General features: G+C 49.5%; 6 protein-coding genes across 6 annotated transcripts; 3 read left to right on the top strand and 3 right to left on the bottom strand.

The window, feature by feature from the left end:
• Positions 1-21: 21 nt before the first annotated feature.
• Positions 22-1,697, bottom strand: F9C07_8911 (methionine aminopeptidase 2-like protein; the record flags this gene model as incomplete). Its single annotated transcript, XM_071511840.1, has 6 exons — positions 22-78; positions 132-218; positions 269-433; positions 488-751; positions 805-1,595; positions 1,655-1,697. The coding sequence occupies 6 exons, from the start codon at positions 1,695-1,697 to the stop codon at positions 22-24; spliced, it is 1,407 nt and encodes a 468-aa protein (XP_071364575.1).
• Positions 1,698-1,983: 286 nt separating this feature from the next.
• F9C07_2234602 (uncharacterized protein) lies at positions 1,984-2,427 on the top strand (the record flags this gene model as incomplete). The annotated part of the gene is made up of 1 exon (XM_071509958.1): positions 1,984-2,427. The coding sequence occupies one exon, from the start codon at positions 1,984-1,986 to the stop codon at positions 2,425-2,427; it is 444 nt and encodes a 147-aa protein (XP_071364574.1).
• A 445-nt stretch (positions 2,428-2,872) lies between these two features.
• On the bottom strand, positions 2,873-5,533 carry F9C07_8910 (uncharacterized protein; the record flags this gene model as incomplete). Its single annotated transcript, XM_041286537.1, has 1 exon — positions 2,873-5,533. One exon carries the CDS (start codon positions 5,531-5,533, stop codon positions 2,873-2,875), a length of 2,661 nt encoding a protein of 886 aa, XP_041148090.1.
• A 2,758-nt stretch (positions 5,534-8,291) lies between these two features.
• On the top strand, positions 8,292-10,888 carry F9C07_8909 (putative calcium/calmodulin-dependent protein kinase). The gene is made up of 3 exons (XM_071511839.1): positions 8,292-8,794; positions 9,088-9,359; positions 9,417-10,888. The coding sequence occupies exons 1-3, from the start codon at positions 8,351-8,353 to the stop codon at positions 10,579-10,581; spliced, it is 1,881 nt and encodes a 626-aa protein (XP_071364573.1). The 5' UTR covers positions 8,292-8,350; the 3' UTR covers positions 10,582-10,888.
• Positions 10,889-11,625: 737 nt separating this feature from the next.
• F9C07_8908 (major facilitator superfamily domain-containing protein) lies at positions 11,626-13,783 on the bottom strand (the record flags this gene model as incomplete). Its single annotated transcript, XM_041293237.1, has 7 exons — positions 11,626-12,191; positions 12,253-12,686; positions 12,740-12,889; positions 12,944-13,161; positions 13,219-13,231; positions 13,290-13,389; positions 13,510-13,783. The coding sequence occupies 7 exons, from the start codon at positions 13,781-13,783 to the stop codon at positions 11,626-11,628; spliced, it is 1,755 nt and encodes a 584-aa protein (XP_041148088.1).
• A 3,002-nt stretch (positions 13,784-16,785) lies between these two features.
• F9C07_8907 (uncharacterized protein) lies at positions 16,786-17,187 on the top strand (the record flags this gene model as incomplete). The annotated part of the gene is made up of 3 exons (XM_071511838.1): positions 16,786-16,849; positions 16,903-17,036; positions 17,161-17,187. The coding sequence occupies 3 exons, from the start codon at positions 16,786-16,788 to the stop codon at positions 17,185-17,187; spliced, it is 225 nt and encodes a 74-aa protein (XP_071364572.1).
• Between the last annotated feature and the right edge of the window lie 877 nt (positions 17,188-18,064).

Here is an 18,064-nt window from a genome sequence, read left to right as displayed (position 1 = left end):
ACTGATGCGCACGCAAAGAGATCAATAGTCATTTCCACGGCTGACCACTTCCTTGCACGACTCTCGCAACAGTATAGTCTGCAAATCAGGGTTAGCTCTGCTTCCTCGCAGCAGTACAGGAGCATACTCACATGTTCGAACTGTGCCGAGTATGATCCCTTCATATCCATCAGAGGTGCGTATTGCTCCACAATCCCATTGTTTACAAGACTGTTCATCTGTTCCGGAATTAGCACACTATCCGGTCGACAGGATGACGAATACTTACACCGGCCAAGTAGCGCTCGACCCCAAGCCGTTCGAGGTAGCGGCGACAGAAGACAATCGAGCCGAAATTTTCATTGATTGTCTTGTACAAAGATCGGGCCGAGGCCAGAGGGGACGACACCTTCTTCGGTGCGTTCGGGTCTTTTCCATACCCATAAACGCCGAACTAGCATGTCTGTGAGCACTTTAACTCATATCAAGCAAGCAGGGGAAAACATACGCCCTCCACTGTAGAGCCACGGCCCGTCGAGCCAAACGTTTCGATGGCGAAGATCTCCCCCTCTTCCATCTTTGTTTGGCTGGAATTCTTCACGAATGGAATAGACTTCCCACCGTGAATCTGATAGCGGTTGATATTATGCCCGCTAATATCTCGTACCGGCTTGACAGGGAACACTTTGCCGCCGATTTCGACCTCATAGCTTTCCATCGCCTCTTGGATGGCAGCACTGACATCGCTGATACGAACATCAATTCCAGCATTCTGAAAAACGTTAGCTGCGCCCTAACCTGTGAGACACCAGGACTCTTTCCTACCTTGATACCGGTGTTCGTAGCATCCTTAACGGCGGCAAGTAGATTGTCGTAAGTTGGGTCAAACGACATTGTAAACGCACTGTCAACAATCCAGCCATTGATATGGACACCAAAATCCACCTTCATCACATCGCTTGCTTGCAAGACGATGTCCTTTTGGCCTGGATTAGGCGTGTAATGCGCAACGCAATCGTTCAAGGCGAGTCCCGTGGGAAATCCCATTCCCGACTGGAGACACTGCCCGGTCTCGAGGCCAGCATTGTCTAGTAGCGCTCTCACGCCATCCTCAATGCCCACGGCAATCTCCGTGAGAGTCTGGCCAGGCCGAACGTTCTCCTGGGTCCAGTGTCGGACCTGACGATGTATCTCTGCTGCTTTGCGATAATCGGTGAGGACACTGTCATCCTGAAGATAATTCCGAGACAGATATCGGACTTCCTCGGACGTCGTGCGCGCCGTGCCCTCGACGACGGATCCATACTCGTGGGTCTCGCCCACGGGGAACTGGCCCGTGGGGAAAAGATCGTCCAACGGGACCCGTGGCGGCGATGACTGCTTTAACGCCGAAATTTTCTTCTTGGGCTTTCTTCGTTTCTTTTTCTTACTGGTCGTTTCCGACGAAGGTTGTTGTTCGGTTAGTGGGGTGGTGGTAACGGCGCCATCCTTTTCGTCTCCATCGGCGCCGTCGTCCCCATCGCCATCTCCCAAACTGCCGTCGCCGTCCCGGGACAGATGGGCGCCTCGCGGCTCTCCACCAGCAGAATTGGGACTGGTTGAGTTGGACGGATCATCTGCACGGTATAAATAAGCACAACTCTTACAGTGACAATAGAACAGGGTTGATTCATACTACCGCCTCTTTGGCCCTCGCCTTCAAATGTTTTGGATCCCATCTCGACATGAGAAATTCAATCTTTCAAACACCGATGAATGGTTGTAGTCGATGAGAAGTGACATGGTGCAGTTTCAAATTTCAGTTGTTATACGAGCTCACCCCCACTAGTTCCTGTTCGGGTATAGCGCTGACCTGCCTTACCAGAAGTAACCAGTTTGACTGATTAGTAGTAGTAGTATTGAACCCGGAGTATGTAGATCACTTACTTACTCCCTGTCTATCACCGGGCGAAAACCACTGTACAATATAGCATATACCTAGTCTCAAATTTACGTCAATATAGAATGACTTTTCAAACAACGCGGCCGTCTTCTACACTTCTAGTCCCCTCTAAACGGCCTCTTTCCGCCCCCAGAAACCCCACCCTCTCTAACACGACCGCTACATACCCGCCGATACATATTCGTTCAACATCAACTTCTACGTCAACGCCGGCAGTGGCCGAATCTAAATCCAAGTCCAAATCTATCTCGGAGAATCAGCATGTGGAGCTGAACTCTCGGCCCACGACTGTCGAGTATGATTTCTCGTCCGGTCCGCAGCCGTTCTTGGATCCGGCGTTGTGGGAGAATGTGAAGGCGGTGGACCGGCTGCGGAGGGAGGGGGAAGGACTCGGAGAAGGAGATGTTTACGTTAAAGAGAAAGAGGAGGAATTGAGGAGGAAGAGGGAGAGGGAGGCAGAGTTTGGAGGGATGGCTGTTAGGGGGAGGATGGGGAGGTGGAAGTGATCCACTGCATACCTTTCTTGGCTTTGACATTGCTTGCGTGTTCAGGTTCCCCCCCCCCCCCCCCCCCCCCCCTTTAATATATAAATTTACGAGGTTCAGGGACACGAGACAATATATATGTTATGATTGTGCATTGTTATCTTGTATTTCTCATGATGGGCAATTTTATAATCTCATCAAAATAGGCGTATGATACAGAGAACACACATAATGCGAAATGTCACAGCGCCAGAACAATCATCGTGCTGGATCTCGTGTTCCGTGGGTCCATCATTCGTGACTCGTCAAGCATCAATATAGTTGCAACAGAAAGATAAACATATTAAAGAAAAGAACATATAAAGAACAAGAGAAAAAACATTGATCGTTCATGCATGATCGTCATCCATCATATAGGTCGTGTCGTGCTGGTCGTACTCGAGCATCGTCGATCATGTCGTAAGAGTTACTGCACCATACTCCGCGTCTGCATGCTGGAGTCCACGAGGACAGCCTCACCAATGCTCTGCTTCAGTGCCTCACGTCGGGCCTGTCGCTTGCCCTCGCCACGCTGTTGCCAACTGCGTCTTAAACGCTTACGGAAGCTGCGCACGGAACCAAACCGAAGCCGCAATCGCCACCATGAGAGGGAGCGATACCGTCGCTGGTGAAGAGAAGTCTGCGAATACAACGCCTCAGGCATGAATACTCGACTGCCCACGAGACTGTCCCGAGCCTGGCGACGGGAAGCCGCCTCATCGAAAGATCGTTTCGTGTCAATGCTGCGAGGAGAAATAGGAGGCCCTTGAAACACAACCCGCTGTTGGGGCATCCCCAAAGAGTTGCTAATGACTTGGTCTGCCTCCAACGCAGGAGAACAAAAGTTCTGTTCGCGAGGGGAGTGGTCTTCAGATTCCGATGTATCTTCCCAAAACCGACGAGGCCTCCAGAACGGGTGGAGTTTGCTGTCAATATCTTTCCCTGCCATGCGATTTTTCGCCGACGTCACCGAGAATGATCGAGCAATGGAATTAAAGGAATCGGAACGAGGTCGGAGCTTCCAAGGGCGTCGAACCGACCCGAATCGGCGAGGGAGCTGCTCACCCGTCTGCCCATTTCCCGTGGCCCTTTCGGGCTCACGATCTGCCTCATTCACCGGGGTGGGCGGACTGACCTTACACACTGGGGGATTCGGTGGCTGGCGCGGGTTCTGCAGCGGGGAGTCTACCTCGACCGGTCCTGGGCTTTGAGGAAGTTCTGGCTTTGCCGGACTGCCTTGGTATTCCACTCGAATTGCTAGCCCTTGAGGCCCAGACCGGTGCTGTGGGTCAACCAGCAGTAGAGATTCATTGTTGTGTGGAAAGAAAGGAACCAGAGTAGCTTCACTAATCTCAACTAGTCCTGGTGATGACGACGGGATTGACCCTAGCGTGAAAGCCCCTGACGGCGAGCGTAAGTGGGCCATGTCCTCTACTCCGATAATAATGGACTGCGTCTTTAACACATCGGCTCGGTCACGTACTTGGGGTGCTTTCGTCGGCTCAGGCATCGGTGGCTCAGGCTGCTGGTTTTGCTTTTCGTTCTCCATCGCCGATGGGTGGTTGCGCGAACTCATTGATGTGAGGGACGTGGCCCGGGAGTTATTTTGGCTGGTCGGCGCGGATAACGACGAGCTGCGTGGAGGGATAATGGGCCGACCAAGGCTGCGACCACGGAAGTCTGTGTCCTGATGGGCGGGCGCACTGGAATTCGACAGGGTACGCTTCTTTTGGGGCGGGCGGTCAAGTGACTCGGGTCTGCTCCCTGATCTCGTCCGTGTTCGGCGGCTCGATGGCCGAGAGCTGGCGTTGGATGGCTTTCTGCTGGTTGAGGCCGAGGATCTCAAAGAAGAATGACGCTCTGGGATCACCACGACCGGAACAACCTCCACATGCTGCCGAGGGCCGCCCTGGGTTGAGCTCTCAGAGATGGACATCTCCGACGCGATGCTTCTGCGATCATGTTCAGAAATACGGGCAGCTTTGTGAACCAAGCGGTGCTGCGATTCTGGATTCGAGACCAGGGATCCACGCTCTGACTTCGTGATAGGAGAGCTAGTCGAACGCAGCGAAACCCTCTTCTCTGTATGGCGAAGGGAGGGTTTATACGGCTCAGGTGTGTCAACAATCATCACTTCGATGGTGGATGATGTGGACACGCCCGAAAATCGGCGAGTATCGTCGTGGTTGTAGGAATCTGTTCGACCCTCCGGAGGATTCCAGTCGATCTGTTCAGGATACTGCTCTGGATATGGACTGGCGCCGGTGTCCTGAGCATCTCGGACTCGAACGCGTACATTCCTCTCGCGCGTTCGTGGGACATCCAAGTCGCGCGCACTTGTGCTATACGTATCCTGAGGCAGTTCCGGTACGTTGGCGGTGGGGAGAGTATCGGAGGAATGGTTCCTTGAGCGCCTACGCCTCTGACGCGACGCAGCATATCTGTCGCTGTTCTCCGTTGCCCATTCTCCGTTAATACCTTCGTACCGGGATGGCTTTAATAAGATGGCATCGGAGTGGTCACCGACAGGTGTGGTGTCTTCTGGCCTGGCCTCATTGGGTTCTGAATGAACACTCTTTTGCAGTGACCTCTGTCTGGTCGACTGACGCGACGATGGGGACGATCGGTGAGGGGTCTCGGTCTCACCGTCGGAGATCATTTCGCATGCTGTTTGGAAAGACTCCGCACGAGACGAGCAAGAAGCCTGCCGGAATTGACCACCAATTGTGGGTCGATAGGTCGTGGCAGGAAGTCGAGGCGGCGTCGTTTCGGGGGTGGGGGGATGCGATGGTTTTGAAGGTGTCACCGTTCCGGACATGGAGTGCGGCGAGGCGAGCTTTTGCATTTCCAGCTCTTTGGGAGTTGGGGATTCATCTGAAGGAACACCAGGAGGTGTTAAAGGAAGAGTAGGCGCCGTTGCGTGAGCACCGCCATTTGAAGTGTCAACGATGGGGTCAGATGGAGACGCGTTGATGACATGTACACTTGGATCGCCATTTGGCCTTCGGGGAAGTGACTTGTGGGCCCTGAATAGCGGCCGGCCCAAGTGCTCTAGTGAGGCGGGAGACGTGCCAGCAATGCCGGGCATGTTGACCGAAGAGCCCAACTGCACCGTAAGCCGGAAATCACAACGTTGTTGGTCACCGGATTGTTGGCAAAACTGAATATTATTACCAAACTATGGGGCCGCTGCAGAGTATTATCATGATACCAAGACTGTTTCGAATAAGATTGGTCCAGGAGGGTTAATGCTGGCGTCGCATATCGAAAGCAAGGCGATCTGATCCGTAGGGTCGAGTTTCGACACTACGGTTCCAACCGAAGGCAACAAGATAAGGAAATAAGAAGAGAGAAAGACAAAAAGAGAGAAAAAGAAAGCAAAACAAAAAGAGACCACAGGGTTGTGTTCCTGTCTTTCTTAAGATAAAAAATATTCAGAGTGCAATCTTAAAATCATAAGCATAAGAATAAAGAATAATAAGAAGAATCCAGCAAGGGCAGCGTACGGAGTAAGGGTACCGTTCGGGAAGCGCGTCTCGATGGAAACCCAAAAAGATATGAGAGATCCACTCTCAACAGTCAATAATCTAGAGGCTGAAGGACTCCGAAAATAGAGTACCCAACTTTAAAAAATGTAAAGAGGCAGGGCGCGACACGCAGGGAGTGACCGCGTTGGTACCAAAGAGATGACTCGAGTGCGAACAGCGAGGCGATGAAAGGGACATTCCACGTTGCGGATCCGATGTGCAAGTGGATTGTTTCGGGTGGACCAGTGACAGGCGAGAATGATCCACTAATTAATCAGATTATAAACCTGTAGCGATGATGACCAGTCTATGGTGTAGAAATACGTATATACGTCCGTATAGTCGCAAAGTCGATCTTGTAGAGTTGTCGCTTAAACACACAAGAGGACACGATACATGAAGAGGCGGGGGAGGAAAGAAATGCTGACGAGGGGTAGTCGACTTGCAGAGTCAAAGTCCTAGTTAATTCGGGTTTTCAACCCCTGCAGCAAAGGTTCTTTTTAGTCTCAAACACTTTCATTCGCCCATACTGTACGACGGTTCAAGGTCGCACTGCTACACAGTCTCTGCTATGCTATGCTGATGTGCTCCTAGCACTACTATATTCTTGTCCCACTCAATGCAATTGGCTGTACATATTGTGTTGATTATAGTTGGATCTTCAATTGACTCTTTCTATCTTATTCTATGTTATTTGTTTTTTTTTCGGCCTTCAAGTATGTCATAGATAATGCTAATCATGCTTATTATCTCTTATTATCTCGGGAGTGGCGTCTCGTGCCCATGGTTGCTGAGAGCATGTTAACCCTCCCTTGAGTCCAATGAGTAGTTGCCCGGTCAAGGAACCGGTCGCGGAGGATTTTTGGTTCCCTATACAGCAGGAGAATCGGGTCCCAGACAAAAAGTTGGAAAGGTCTGAAACAGATCCTGTCCACCGATCCAGGATATCCGGATCCCCGAGATACATACATATCTTAAGCACATCCCCAGGGCTTTACATATGTACAGTGTAATTGGGAAAATCATAGAGGAAATACATTGCAGATATAGGTACATGCATGCCATACCACTATCCATGTCGCTTAGTCTCATATTAAATTAATTTTTAATTTTTCAATTTTTAAATTTTTTTTCCTTTCCCATTCCCTTCAGCCGCCATCTTTACATAGTTCGGCCGAAACTTCAATAGATGACGAAAGAGGATCTGGAGGAAGAAAACCCGGGCATATGAAATCAATCTCAACCTCAGTTTACTGGTACGGTACCTGTTCAAGATGGTTGAGAGGTTACAGACGGGTATGGTACCGTATGGCTAGTTTAACCCATCCATTGGCACTGATGATGTTACTTTCTTGAAGCAAACAACAAGACAAAGAGTGAGAGAATGAGATGAGATGAGGAAAAGGGAAGAGCCATGGAGGCTGAGTCATCGGATGACATAACCGCTTGCCCCAGGGAGTCCATCTCCATCCGCGACGTCATCGTTGAACATTCTCCTTCATAATGACGAGAAAAGCGAACAATACAGAATGAGGGAAAGAAAAGGATCGAACAGGAATTCCCGGTTTGGTTTCTGAATTGAATTATGATCACCGTCGATGAGGTAGGTCGCGAAAAGGGGCCCTTCTTTGGAATCTCTGGCAATCGTCTCATCTGATCTCTTTTAAAGATAATCCTCAACCTCAGCTTCCGTCACTACTGCTCTTTTCCCCACCATTGATTTCGGGCTCTGATTCCTTCATTAATTCGCTTCCATCACCCGTCGTCGCATTTTAAAGAATTAAGTGCCCCATTCTCTTGACCTACTACACTGCTTAGGGAATCCTTTGCATATTTCTTTTATTTTTTATTTTTTTTCTTCTTCTTCTTCTGCTTCCTCTCTTGACCTTTCCTCAGACATTTAATTTTGATTTATATCTCATTCTTGGGATAAACTTTGACCACTGGAAACGTTACCAGACGTTTTGTTTGCCTTTTCTATTTCCCCCAGTGACGCCAGCCCAGACTCGGCGGGGTAGGAAAAAGAAAGTGCAAAAAAAAAAGTGGAAAAAAGAGAATTTTTACAAATTTAATTAAAGAGAAGAACAGAAAGAGGAAAGGCTAAAATTGCCTACTGAAGAGAGGAAAATACGAACAACTTATTTTCCCCCCCCGGCCGAAAACCACCATCATCACCAACGTCATTCGACCCGATAGTCTCTCATCATCATTATTTTTTGTTTTATTTTTTTGCCTCCCTTGTCCGATTTCCCATTTCCTTTAACTTGTGTCCTCCTTCCCCCGACGCCCGCCTCTCTTTCCACCCCCACTCCCTTACTTCTTTCCCCCCTTTACTTTACTTTTCTATCTCTTTTGGACTGGATTGATTACTCAGCACCATGAGTACCATTCAAAATTTGAAGAATTTCATACGTCATGGGAAACAAGCTCGCTTGGTAACTCCCCATGCCGAGCCAACCACCAATGTTTCTCCCATACATGCCGAGCATCAACGTCAGCCCCAAGGCTCATACCCTCCTGCCGCAGGCAACCTAGATGCCATTGACAGCAGGCTTGGAAACGGCCAAGCTCAAGCGCCTCAAAAGTCGTCGGCTGAGACTCAGTCGAGGCGAGCCCGTGATCTAGAGATCGAGCAGATTGTCGCCGAGGAGCGAAGCCAACGAAACAAAATGCCTAAGTACCCAGGACTGGAGCGCTGGATCTTGACGGACAAGATGGGCGACGGCGCCTTCAGTAATGTCTATCGTGCCAAAGATTCGACGGGAGAGCATAACGAAGTAGCGATTAAAGTCGTCCGCAAGTTTGAAATGAATAGCAATCAGGTAGGCTTCTTTGGACTTAACCCCTGTTGTTCTCCTGATACCACTCCCCTCTTTCCCAATTACCCTCATCTGCTCAGAGTTATGCTCGTTCTCTCTTCCTGTACGCTTAAACCAAACCATTCGCCGTCTCTCTTAGTCCGCCGCCCATCTGCATCCCGAGGTCAAACAAACCAAGGTTACGGAGGTGCGCAAATCTCTTAGCCACAGTATACTGACCCGCGATCTTTCTTATTTCCTGTTACGTCTCGATTCTCCTTCGTGTCTTCTGTTTCTTACCAAGCAAGTCATAATAGGGTAGGGTTGCTGATTGCGATTCACAGCGCGCCAACATTCTGAAAGAAGTCCAAATTATGCGCCAAATAGACCATCCCAACATTGTCAAGCTGATCTCATTTTCTGAATCACGCCAATATTACTATATCATTCTGGAACTCTGCCCTGGCGGCGAACTGTTCCATCAGATCGTACGGTTAACCTACTTCAGCGAGGATCTAAGTCGGCATGTTATCACTCAGGTTGCAAAAGCAATTGAGTATCTGCACGAGACCTCCGGCGTCGTCCATCGGTATAATCCTCCTGATGCCTTCAAAACAACATGACCAGCAGCTAACAGCATCTCCAGTGATATTAAGCCGGAGAATCTTTTGTTCTATCCTATTCCCTTCGTTCCAAGCAAGAACCCCAAGCCTCTTCAACCCGGGGATGAAGACAAAGTCGATGAAGGGGAGTTTATCCCCGGAAAGGGATCCGGCGGAATCGGTGTCATTAAAATTGCCGATTTCGGTCTCTCAAAAGTCATCTGGGACAGTCAAACTATGACTCCTTGTGGGACTGTTGGTTACACTGCCCCAGAGATCGTCAAGGATGAAAGATACTCGAAGAGTGTCGACATGTGGGCCTTGGGTTGTGTGCTTTACACTCTCCTCTGTGGTTTCCCGCCTTTCTACGACGAGAGCATCCAAGCCCTAACGGAGAAGGTGGCGCGCGGCCAGTACACTTTCCTGTCGCCGTGGTGGGACGACATCTCGAAGTCTGCAAAGGATCTGATCTCCCATCTCCTGACGGTGGATCCTGAACAACGATACTCGATTAAAGAATTCTTGGCCCACCCATGGATACGTGGAAGCGACGAAGAAACCCAGGCAGCCACAGACGCCCCCCCATTGACGACTCCTCTGCCCTCCGCCCGTCAACAGCCGTTGGACGCTTTCGCGGCAGACCAGGCACCATATGCTCCAGCCAGCGCTCGACTGTCGGACCAGCCCTCCGCTGGTCTGGAACGCCCGATGGACTTCCGGTCGCCCGGGGCGATCAACTTGCGCGAGGTCTTCGATGTGGGCTACGCCGTCCATCGCCAAGAAGAAGAAAGCAAGCGGCTGAAGACGTCCCGCGGCCGCGGGGCCAACCCGACCACCGGGTTCCAGTCGGCTCTGAACCCCCTCAACGAGGATTATGACGAGGATGGCCCGCAAGTCACGTATCAGCCCATTCACCAGAATGAGTATGCGGCGCCGAAGGTTCACAAGGGCTCTCAACAGTCTCGAGAAGTGGCTGCAATGGAGGCCAAATTGCGATCCACAAACTTGGGCGCGCCGCCGAGCGCTGCCGCCCAAGTACGACAGTCTCATCAGCCTCGACAGCCGCAGCAGGGCTACGGCACACATAGTGCCAAGGTGGCGGCGGCAGCCAAGCAGAATATTGCTCGGTCATCGCGGCAACCATTCGAACTCAGTCTGGATAACGCGACATTGTTAGAGAGGAGAGGTAGACGGCATCAGGTTGTCTGAAATCGTAATACCTCCTTCGAAATGAATTTTTACGACTAAGAACGATGGGCCATGAATTCTATTCCATGATCATTGGGTGGTAGGGTCGCATTTGTCTCGGGTGTTATTCCCTTAAGGTTTTTCTTCTTTTTTCTGGATTAATCAGGTTCGGGCAAAGCATTTGTTATGGGCTTTTATTGGGTTTCTCTACGGGGATATCTACGTTACTGTTTTATGTTCTGATACTTGCGCACTTTACATTATTTTCGTGGCATATGGAGAATGCGGGACATAGGGAATACTTGCATTTCGAAGAAGTGCGTCTGTTATATTGGCCTGCTTTTGTAATTGTTTGTCTCGTTTACGCGTAAACGCTCCTCGATGTTGTATAGTACAAAGTAACAGAGACACGCATCTAGATATTTATGTAACTATTCAAAATGCTTTGACAATGATCTTTAGTCCTAAGGCAGCCGACATGTCGCTCAAGTCATTTAACAATCACGAGTCGTTTTCTTTGTCTCTACGCGACCGTTTTGAGGCATTTCCACAATAAATAAACTTTCATTTCATTGTCAGTTTTCATTGTTCTATCTGAGAGAATTAAATACCCGACCAATTGGGGACAAAAGGACTTGAAAGGTTGAAAAAAGACAAAGTGAAAGAAGAGAAATGGTATTCAACACATCCTTCTAGCTAAATGATTATGCACAGGGTATACGGGTAGAAATATTTATATATATAACGGGTACATGGCATATATACTTTTGATTTTAGGATTTGGCAGCAGGTAAGTAGGTAAAGTAAGCATTCATGTGTCGTGAACATAATATCAAACATCAACATGAATCGAATCCAGTGTATACACGAAAGTGAGTAAAAGGGTATGTAAATGTATATGTATAGAGAATCCGTTGCCATATAAATTTTATCCGAAGACAAGGGGGAAAGTAAAAATGGTATCATGCACATAAGTGTCACACAAACAGGGAAGAATCTTTTCATATCCTACATTCGATCAGGGCAAGAAAGTAAGGACTCGATGAGACACCAACAGAGTCAGATCTAAAGGGACTGTTTCCCTCTCGTTTCGATGGGGAAGCAACACATAGCGACGAAGGAAGCGAGCATGAGAGCACCGGAGGCGTAGATGGGGGCGTTGGGGTTTGCGGAGCCGCTGTAGATGGCGACGAGGGGGGCGCAGAGGCCGGCGATACGGTTGAGACAGCTGGCGATGCCGGTTCCGGTGCCGCGGTTGGGGGCGGGGAAGACCTCCGGGGTGTAGGCGTAGAGGACGCCGTACATGATGTTTTGGAAGAAGGCTTCGAGGGAGGAGCAGACGAGTTGGACGTTGGGGTCTGTGCTGGCGGTGAAGCAGAAGAGGAGGACGCCGGTGATCAGGGTGGAGATGATCATTGTGCCCTTGCGGCCGATGTATTTGATGTCGACGGTGTAGCAGGCCAGGATGGAGCCGGGGACGCCGACGATGGAGGTGATGGCGTAGTTGCGGTACACGGTGTAGGTGGATTGCTCGGCGCCGCCGCCGGATTGTTTGAGGTATTGGGGGAGGAAGGCGTTGAAGAGGGGGTAGCCCATGCCAATGGTGGCCCAGCAGAACCAGAGGAGGACGGCTGTGGGGGGTGTTTCATGTTAGTTGTGTGTGTGGTGGGAGTAGTTGGAAGTGAGACGTACTGTTGATACCCAGCTTCTTGGTGCCGAATAGAGGCTTGATACGTTCCAGGGAGAACTTGGAAAGGTATCTTGCGATGATCTCCTTGACTGTAAGAGTCTGCTTTTCGACTTCTTCCGGGTAGCCACCGATCTCGTTGAGGATGTCCTCGGTGAGCCAGGTTTGCTTCTTGTTCTTGTGGGCAATGCCGTGGACAGCATGGACAGCCTCGGTCTGGCGACCACGAGAGAGCAAGAACTTAGGCGACTCGTAGAGGTGGAAGAGGAAGAAACGACAGAAGAACATGGCAAAGGTCAGAGCACCCAAGGTGAGGACCAGGTATCTCCACCCCATGTTATCTTGCTTGGTGCAGCACTGGACACCATCGGCAACACTGTTGCAGGCAGGCAGGTCACTAGCGCAAGAGTATGTTGGAATGTAGGCCCATGCGAGCAGACTTCATCGGCTGTTAGTTGAATGTGTCAGGTATCAATAGACGGTAGAGCATACCTGGAGATAAGTTGACCAATGGGCCACCAGACACTCAGCATGGTCAGGAGGTTGCCAGAGGCGAATGGAAGAAACTCCAAGAAGAGTGCGCCATCAACTGGAAGATTTCCACCAACACCGAGACCCAAGCAGGAGAATAGGGCACAGGCACTGATTTATTCGTCAGCAATCATTCACCATTAGAAGCAGGAAGAGAGGACATACCCGATCCAGTTGGGACTACCCCCGGCGGCCAGACCGAACACACTGGTGATGAGAAGAGTCAGGTTGAAAGCAGGACGACGTCCAATAACATCCGATGCGACACCCCAGAACGAAGCACCCAGGCAGAGACCCAAGAACAACGCGCAGGTGGTGAAACGGACACGACTTTCAGAGACCCCGAATTCCGCGGACATTTGAGTCAATGTTAGGGCAACACCCTACATCACCTTAGTACATGACATGGAACATCAGGAGAGCATGTTCCGGTTTCCTACCTGCAACCAGAGACTAATCAAGGACTGTTAGCCACAAATTCGATTATCAAGACAGGGACAGATTCGCTTACTTGTCTGCCAACCAACCACATCCACAGAGTGCAAACAGCTCCCACTGATAACGGCCCATGCCGATATCCTGAATGGCTCTGTTGATGACCTTTGCTTTGCCTGTAGACAACTATCAGATCCGCATCTCAAATGGGGTTATACGGGACTTTTTTTTTCCCGGTCTTCTTTTTGTATAAAGGGGCAAGTGGTTATTTCATGGGCAACAATATAGGCACATACGGTCATATGCGGAGTCATGGCCGGAGGCGGCAATGTCGGTTTCCACTTCGGCGCGCAGGCTTTCAAGGGTCAAGTGGGCATTGTCCGGGAGGGAGGTAGCGACACCGTTCTCCTCGGAGGGAGCTTTGTCGCTTCTGGCGTCATGTTTCTCGTCATGGCCAGAATCCTTTTCATGTAAAGACGGGTTCGGGTGGGAATGCGCTGGGGCACTGCCGAGGGGCACGACCACCCCGGGGAAGTCGTGGTCGTGTTTCTTAAATGGGTTGAACACCATGGTGCCGGTTCGTTTGCTGCTATGGACAGATGGGCTGGCGCGCTCTGGGAATCTTCTTCTCGATACCGGAGGGTGGTGATCGTCTACCGTCCGAGATCTAAGTTGTCGATTGGCAAGCCGGTCAAGGGGGGCTAAGTCTACTTTGGTCCGTTATAGTCGCAAAGGCAATCTCTATCGGGGTCTGGGTCGGTAGGGCTTCTGGTGATGCAGACCGGGGGCAAGCAATGGCGCTCAGGGGCCGAGATGGCAAGGCGCAATGGCTGTTCAACTGGGCTGTAAGTCGTCCAGGGTTTCAACAGGTGGCGCTAGGGACGTGATGCCGGGAAAAAGGGCGAGTTTGGGCTGTTGTTCGAGATTTCGATGGAGTGTCCGTATATACCTGAGGACAGCTGCTACTGAACGTGTGTCGAATAGCTGAAGATGTGACAGTCTGCTGTCACGCTAGACAACAAGTGTAAATGGTATATAGATCAGAAGGGAGTTTGAGACAGAACTTTGACGGTCCGTGTTTGATGTTCCTTGGATCGCAATAATTATTTGAGAACAGGAAGACGAAGCTGCGATAGCTATCGGCCTGGCGATTGAAGATCTGGGTTGGAAAGTGTGGGGATGGAAGAGGTGGAGGAAGAGAGAAGGAAGTATGGAAAGAAGAGAGGTGAAGAAAGGCGACGAGGCAGAGAAGATGAGGAAACTGGGGGCCTATATAAGCAATCCAATTCCTCCTACTAACCAGACGAGAAGAAAAAAAAAAAAAAAAAGGAAAATATGGTTGAGAGAGAAAGATAAAGCTCCTATCAGACAATCATCTTCCATGAGGTATTCTTTTTTTTTACTTTTATTTTTTTTTTCTCCTTGGCGTAAAACAGACGATTGAACCTCGTATCGGGCGGTATTTGTAAATTACATTCATTCGGTTGAAGCCGTCCAGTTCGTAACGTAATGTGGCAACCACGGAAAAATCATCTGGATGCTATTGCAGGCCAATGATGCCATCTGCTACCATACCCTTTCGCTGACGCCCCATGGGAAGAACAACGTCGATACATAGGTCAATTCTCTGCTGGAAACCACAGTTTACCTATGGAAATGCAAAGAGTTCTCGGTGGTGAATTCCAACCCACTGAATCACTCCCTCATTGTTGATATCATACTCACCGGATATCTGAAACTTTCACGGGGGCCGTTCCGGGACTCGTCTCTCGTATCAAGAAATACTGTACTGACAGACATGCAGACGAATATCAGGGAAAAGGTCCTCGCCCAACTGACTTAAAGCGGGAGACACAACACGGGCCGTTGATAGGTTTGAATGAAGCCCACACCGGCCAAAAGCGATGGGGATTCGCGGGGAAGATGATTGGAGAATCCACGGTGGATCGGCCAGTGCGGCGCAGATGGAGGAGTCGCCACGGGCCCTGGGTGTGAAGGTAAAGTTGCAACCGGCGAAGACTACGGCCAGTCCGGGCCAGGCTGACTAACCTTTCTTGGAGCAGATCTGTACTTCATCCGATCATAGTAACTCTTTGTGCACAGCGCGCTAAACTTGTTAGTTCACTCCTTAGTGACCCTTCGACTTACAGATTGTTGCTGAAAGGTGTACAAAAGTCTGACGGTCACAGAGATTTCTTTATCCTTTCTGTAGGAATGTAATGTGCCACCACCACGTGCCTCGTTCTGTTTGCCTTCGATACCGTCCATACCATACCTCAGCGACGGGTAACCAAACAACCCGCCATGACTCCGTACCAATAGTTGATATAACCGTCGAAGCAAAGCCGGATAAGAGAGTTTCGGGCGGCTCCCACAGATGTCGAACCATATTTAAGCAAATTTCATTGCCTTCCCAGTGGCCAGATAGCAAAAAGTATCACCGCGCTAGTAGGAAACGAGTTAGAAGGCGTGCTTCCAGACGACCATTGGTCAGAACCCGGTGAAGGTCATCTCTTGGCTTGGATTGGTTGTCAGACAATCTCGTCCACCGCAATTCTTTGGACTTCCATGAAGATACCGTAGGATTACATAGGTACCTAGTCCTCGGAGCCCGAGGAATCCATCTGCCTATTTTGTTAAATCATACCATTGGAGTCTGGACATATAGAGTGGAGCTCCGAAAGGAAACATGAGGGGCAAATGGGTACAACGATTGGTTCTCGAAGGGAGCATTATCACGAGTATATCAAGTCCACGTGCCGAGATGACCTTAGTTATTGCCCTACGTCATCGCTCTGGATGGACTCCGTAATATAATCACGCTAATCCCGTTTGGGGAAGACATGTCCTTGCGACGTACCGAGAAAGAAAAAAAAAATATAAAATACACAGTAGACTGAAATTAGATAGACAAATAAGGATACTGAATCTGTATGCAAAATCCCGCATATACCAAGCCATACGAAAGGCAAAGCTTTTCTCTATTCTCTTGGTAAGATTAACCCTACAGGGGTTAGCTTAGACAGCCTCCTTGGCAGGATAGATGTTGAACCCTAACTCTGTTAATGCTCACGAGAACCTCTATAAAAGGTAAGAGACGGGGGTTATAAATAACAAACAACGCAGATAGCGTCAACATAAACCATCCACGCAACGCAATGCATCTCCAAAACACGAGGTCGTTTATCTTATAAGATGCAGTTCAGCTTAATCCGCCTCCCACCCAAGTATTGATCGTCAAAGGCGAAGGGACGGTCATTGCCGCATCCGTCATCCCAGCGTAGGATTCTTGCCCGCGGCTCCACCGTCGCCCTTCAACCCAATCAACGGCTCGTATTTACAGGGTTCAAATTTTCATGGAGCATGGAAGTTACTGCCGGATAACCTCTGGCAAGTTTGGGGCCGATATCGTGAAAGAAGGATGGGAAAAAAGATTTGGTAATATGATAAATGACACGAAGTATCCTCTTTTTTTTTTTTTTTCCTCGCTATTTTTAGGCAGTACAATTATGCCGTCTACATAACCTCCGTTGCTCATATACGAGCAGAGATTCATTGCGGAATAGCGTTACATGGTCTTAGTAAATTGGTCTGTACTCGGAGTAAATCCCGCCCCACGTCCTCGGGAATGGTCAAGTGCAAAACCACCTTTTCCCAATCCGACAACCAAACATTTGGATCCCCCAAAGAGTTGTTTCACCACGCCATACGACCTTCACGGACGATAAAAGAGTCAAATACGCACGTGGCGTCACAAGATCCGCAAGAATGCGGGGAGAGATCGAGAAACGACGAAGGGGAAAGGAGGGGGAACGAAAATAAGGTGAGGAGAAGATGAGGAGAAAAAATTGTTTATTCCTACGTACTCTAATTCTACGATACGGGGTAATCCTCGATGATACGATTGACATTCAATAACAAATAACGTGGTCTGATAAAATTATCAGGAACATCACTTACGAATACTGCCATGAAACTGGAGAGTTTCATTGGTACTCCAAATTGCGATGGGGACTCATGTGGGCATCGTACCCTCCAAAGTGCGACCGGACAGAGGGACGCAGTCAACGGCGACTGGAGTGCATATATCGGGTATAACTCCACTCCCAAAGTCTAACTATGCCAACTTGAGACTCGTACATGGAGGTTGTCAAAAGAGGACTTTATCGGTGGGTATGATTTCGGTTACTCCCTAGTTCCGGACTCTGGAGAAGGGCCCTGGTCTCCAGTTTTCCTCGGAATGAGGAGGCCTGATGGACCCGGGGAATCTCTGGTCACGAGATATCGTGATCGTTGGATCGTGATGGTACATACAGATGGTACATACATGGATCCGATCGATGTGCCCTCTAAGCATACTTCGTGTGTCCCGACCGTGGCATTGTCTGGTACACTGTGACGGAGAACTGGATACAATTATTAACTAATTGAGCATCATGCAAGGCTGGGACTTCGCTATCATGCGCTGTATAGGGCAAGGTAGAACCAAGTACAGTACATGTATTGTGTCTCCACCACGGGATCCGTACATGTTTATACATGTATGTATATTTGTACGTTACAAGTATGAACCTATGAGGAGTACATCAATGATGCTTCCAGTCTTCTTTTACAAACTCAAAGGTACTGTCGGAATAGACAGCTTTCCCTATCATTCCGTGGCTGCGCTGTTCTACTCCTGCTCGTTACAACGGAGATCTTAGGCTGTTGGCGGAAAAGGTGATGGGAAGTATATCTGGAAGTCAAATCAAAGTCCCAAAGATCTGGAGGCTGCGTGAAGGTTTTTACCTTGACGGGTTAAAAAATGATATCAGGATCATTGTATGCCAATCAGCGGATGCTTCTAAGAAT

This window comes from Aspergillus flavus, chromosome 5 (assembly GCF_009017415.1).
Source record: "Aspergillus flavus chromosome 5, complete sequence".
Classification (NCBI taxonomy): Eukaryota; Fungi; Ascomycota; class Eurotiomycetes; order Eurotiales; family Aspergillaceae; genus Aspergillus; species Aspergillus flavus.
Note: the sequence above shows the minus strand (reverse complement) of the source record. Positions and strands in the feature narration are given on the sequence as shown.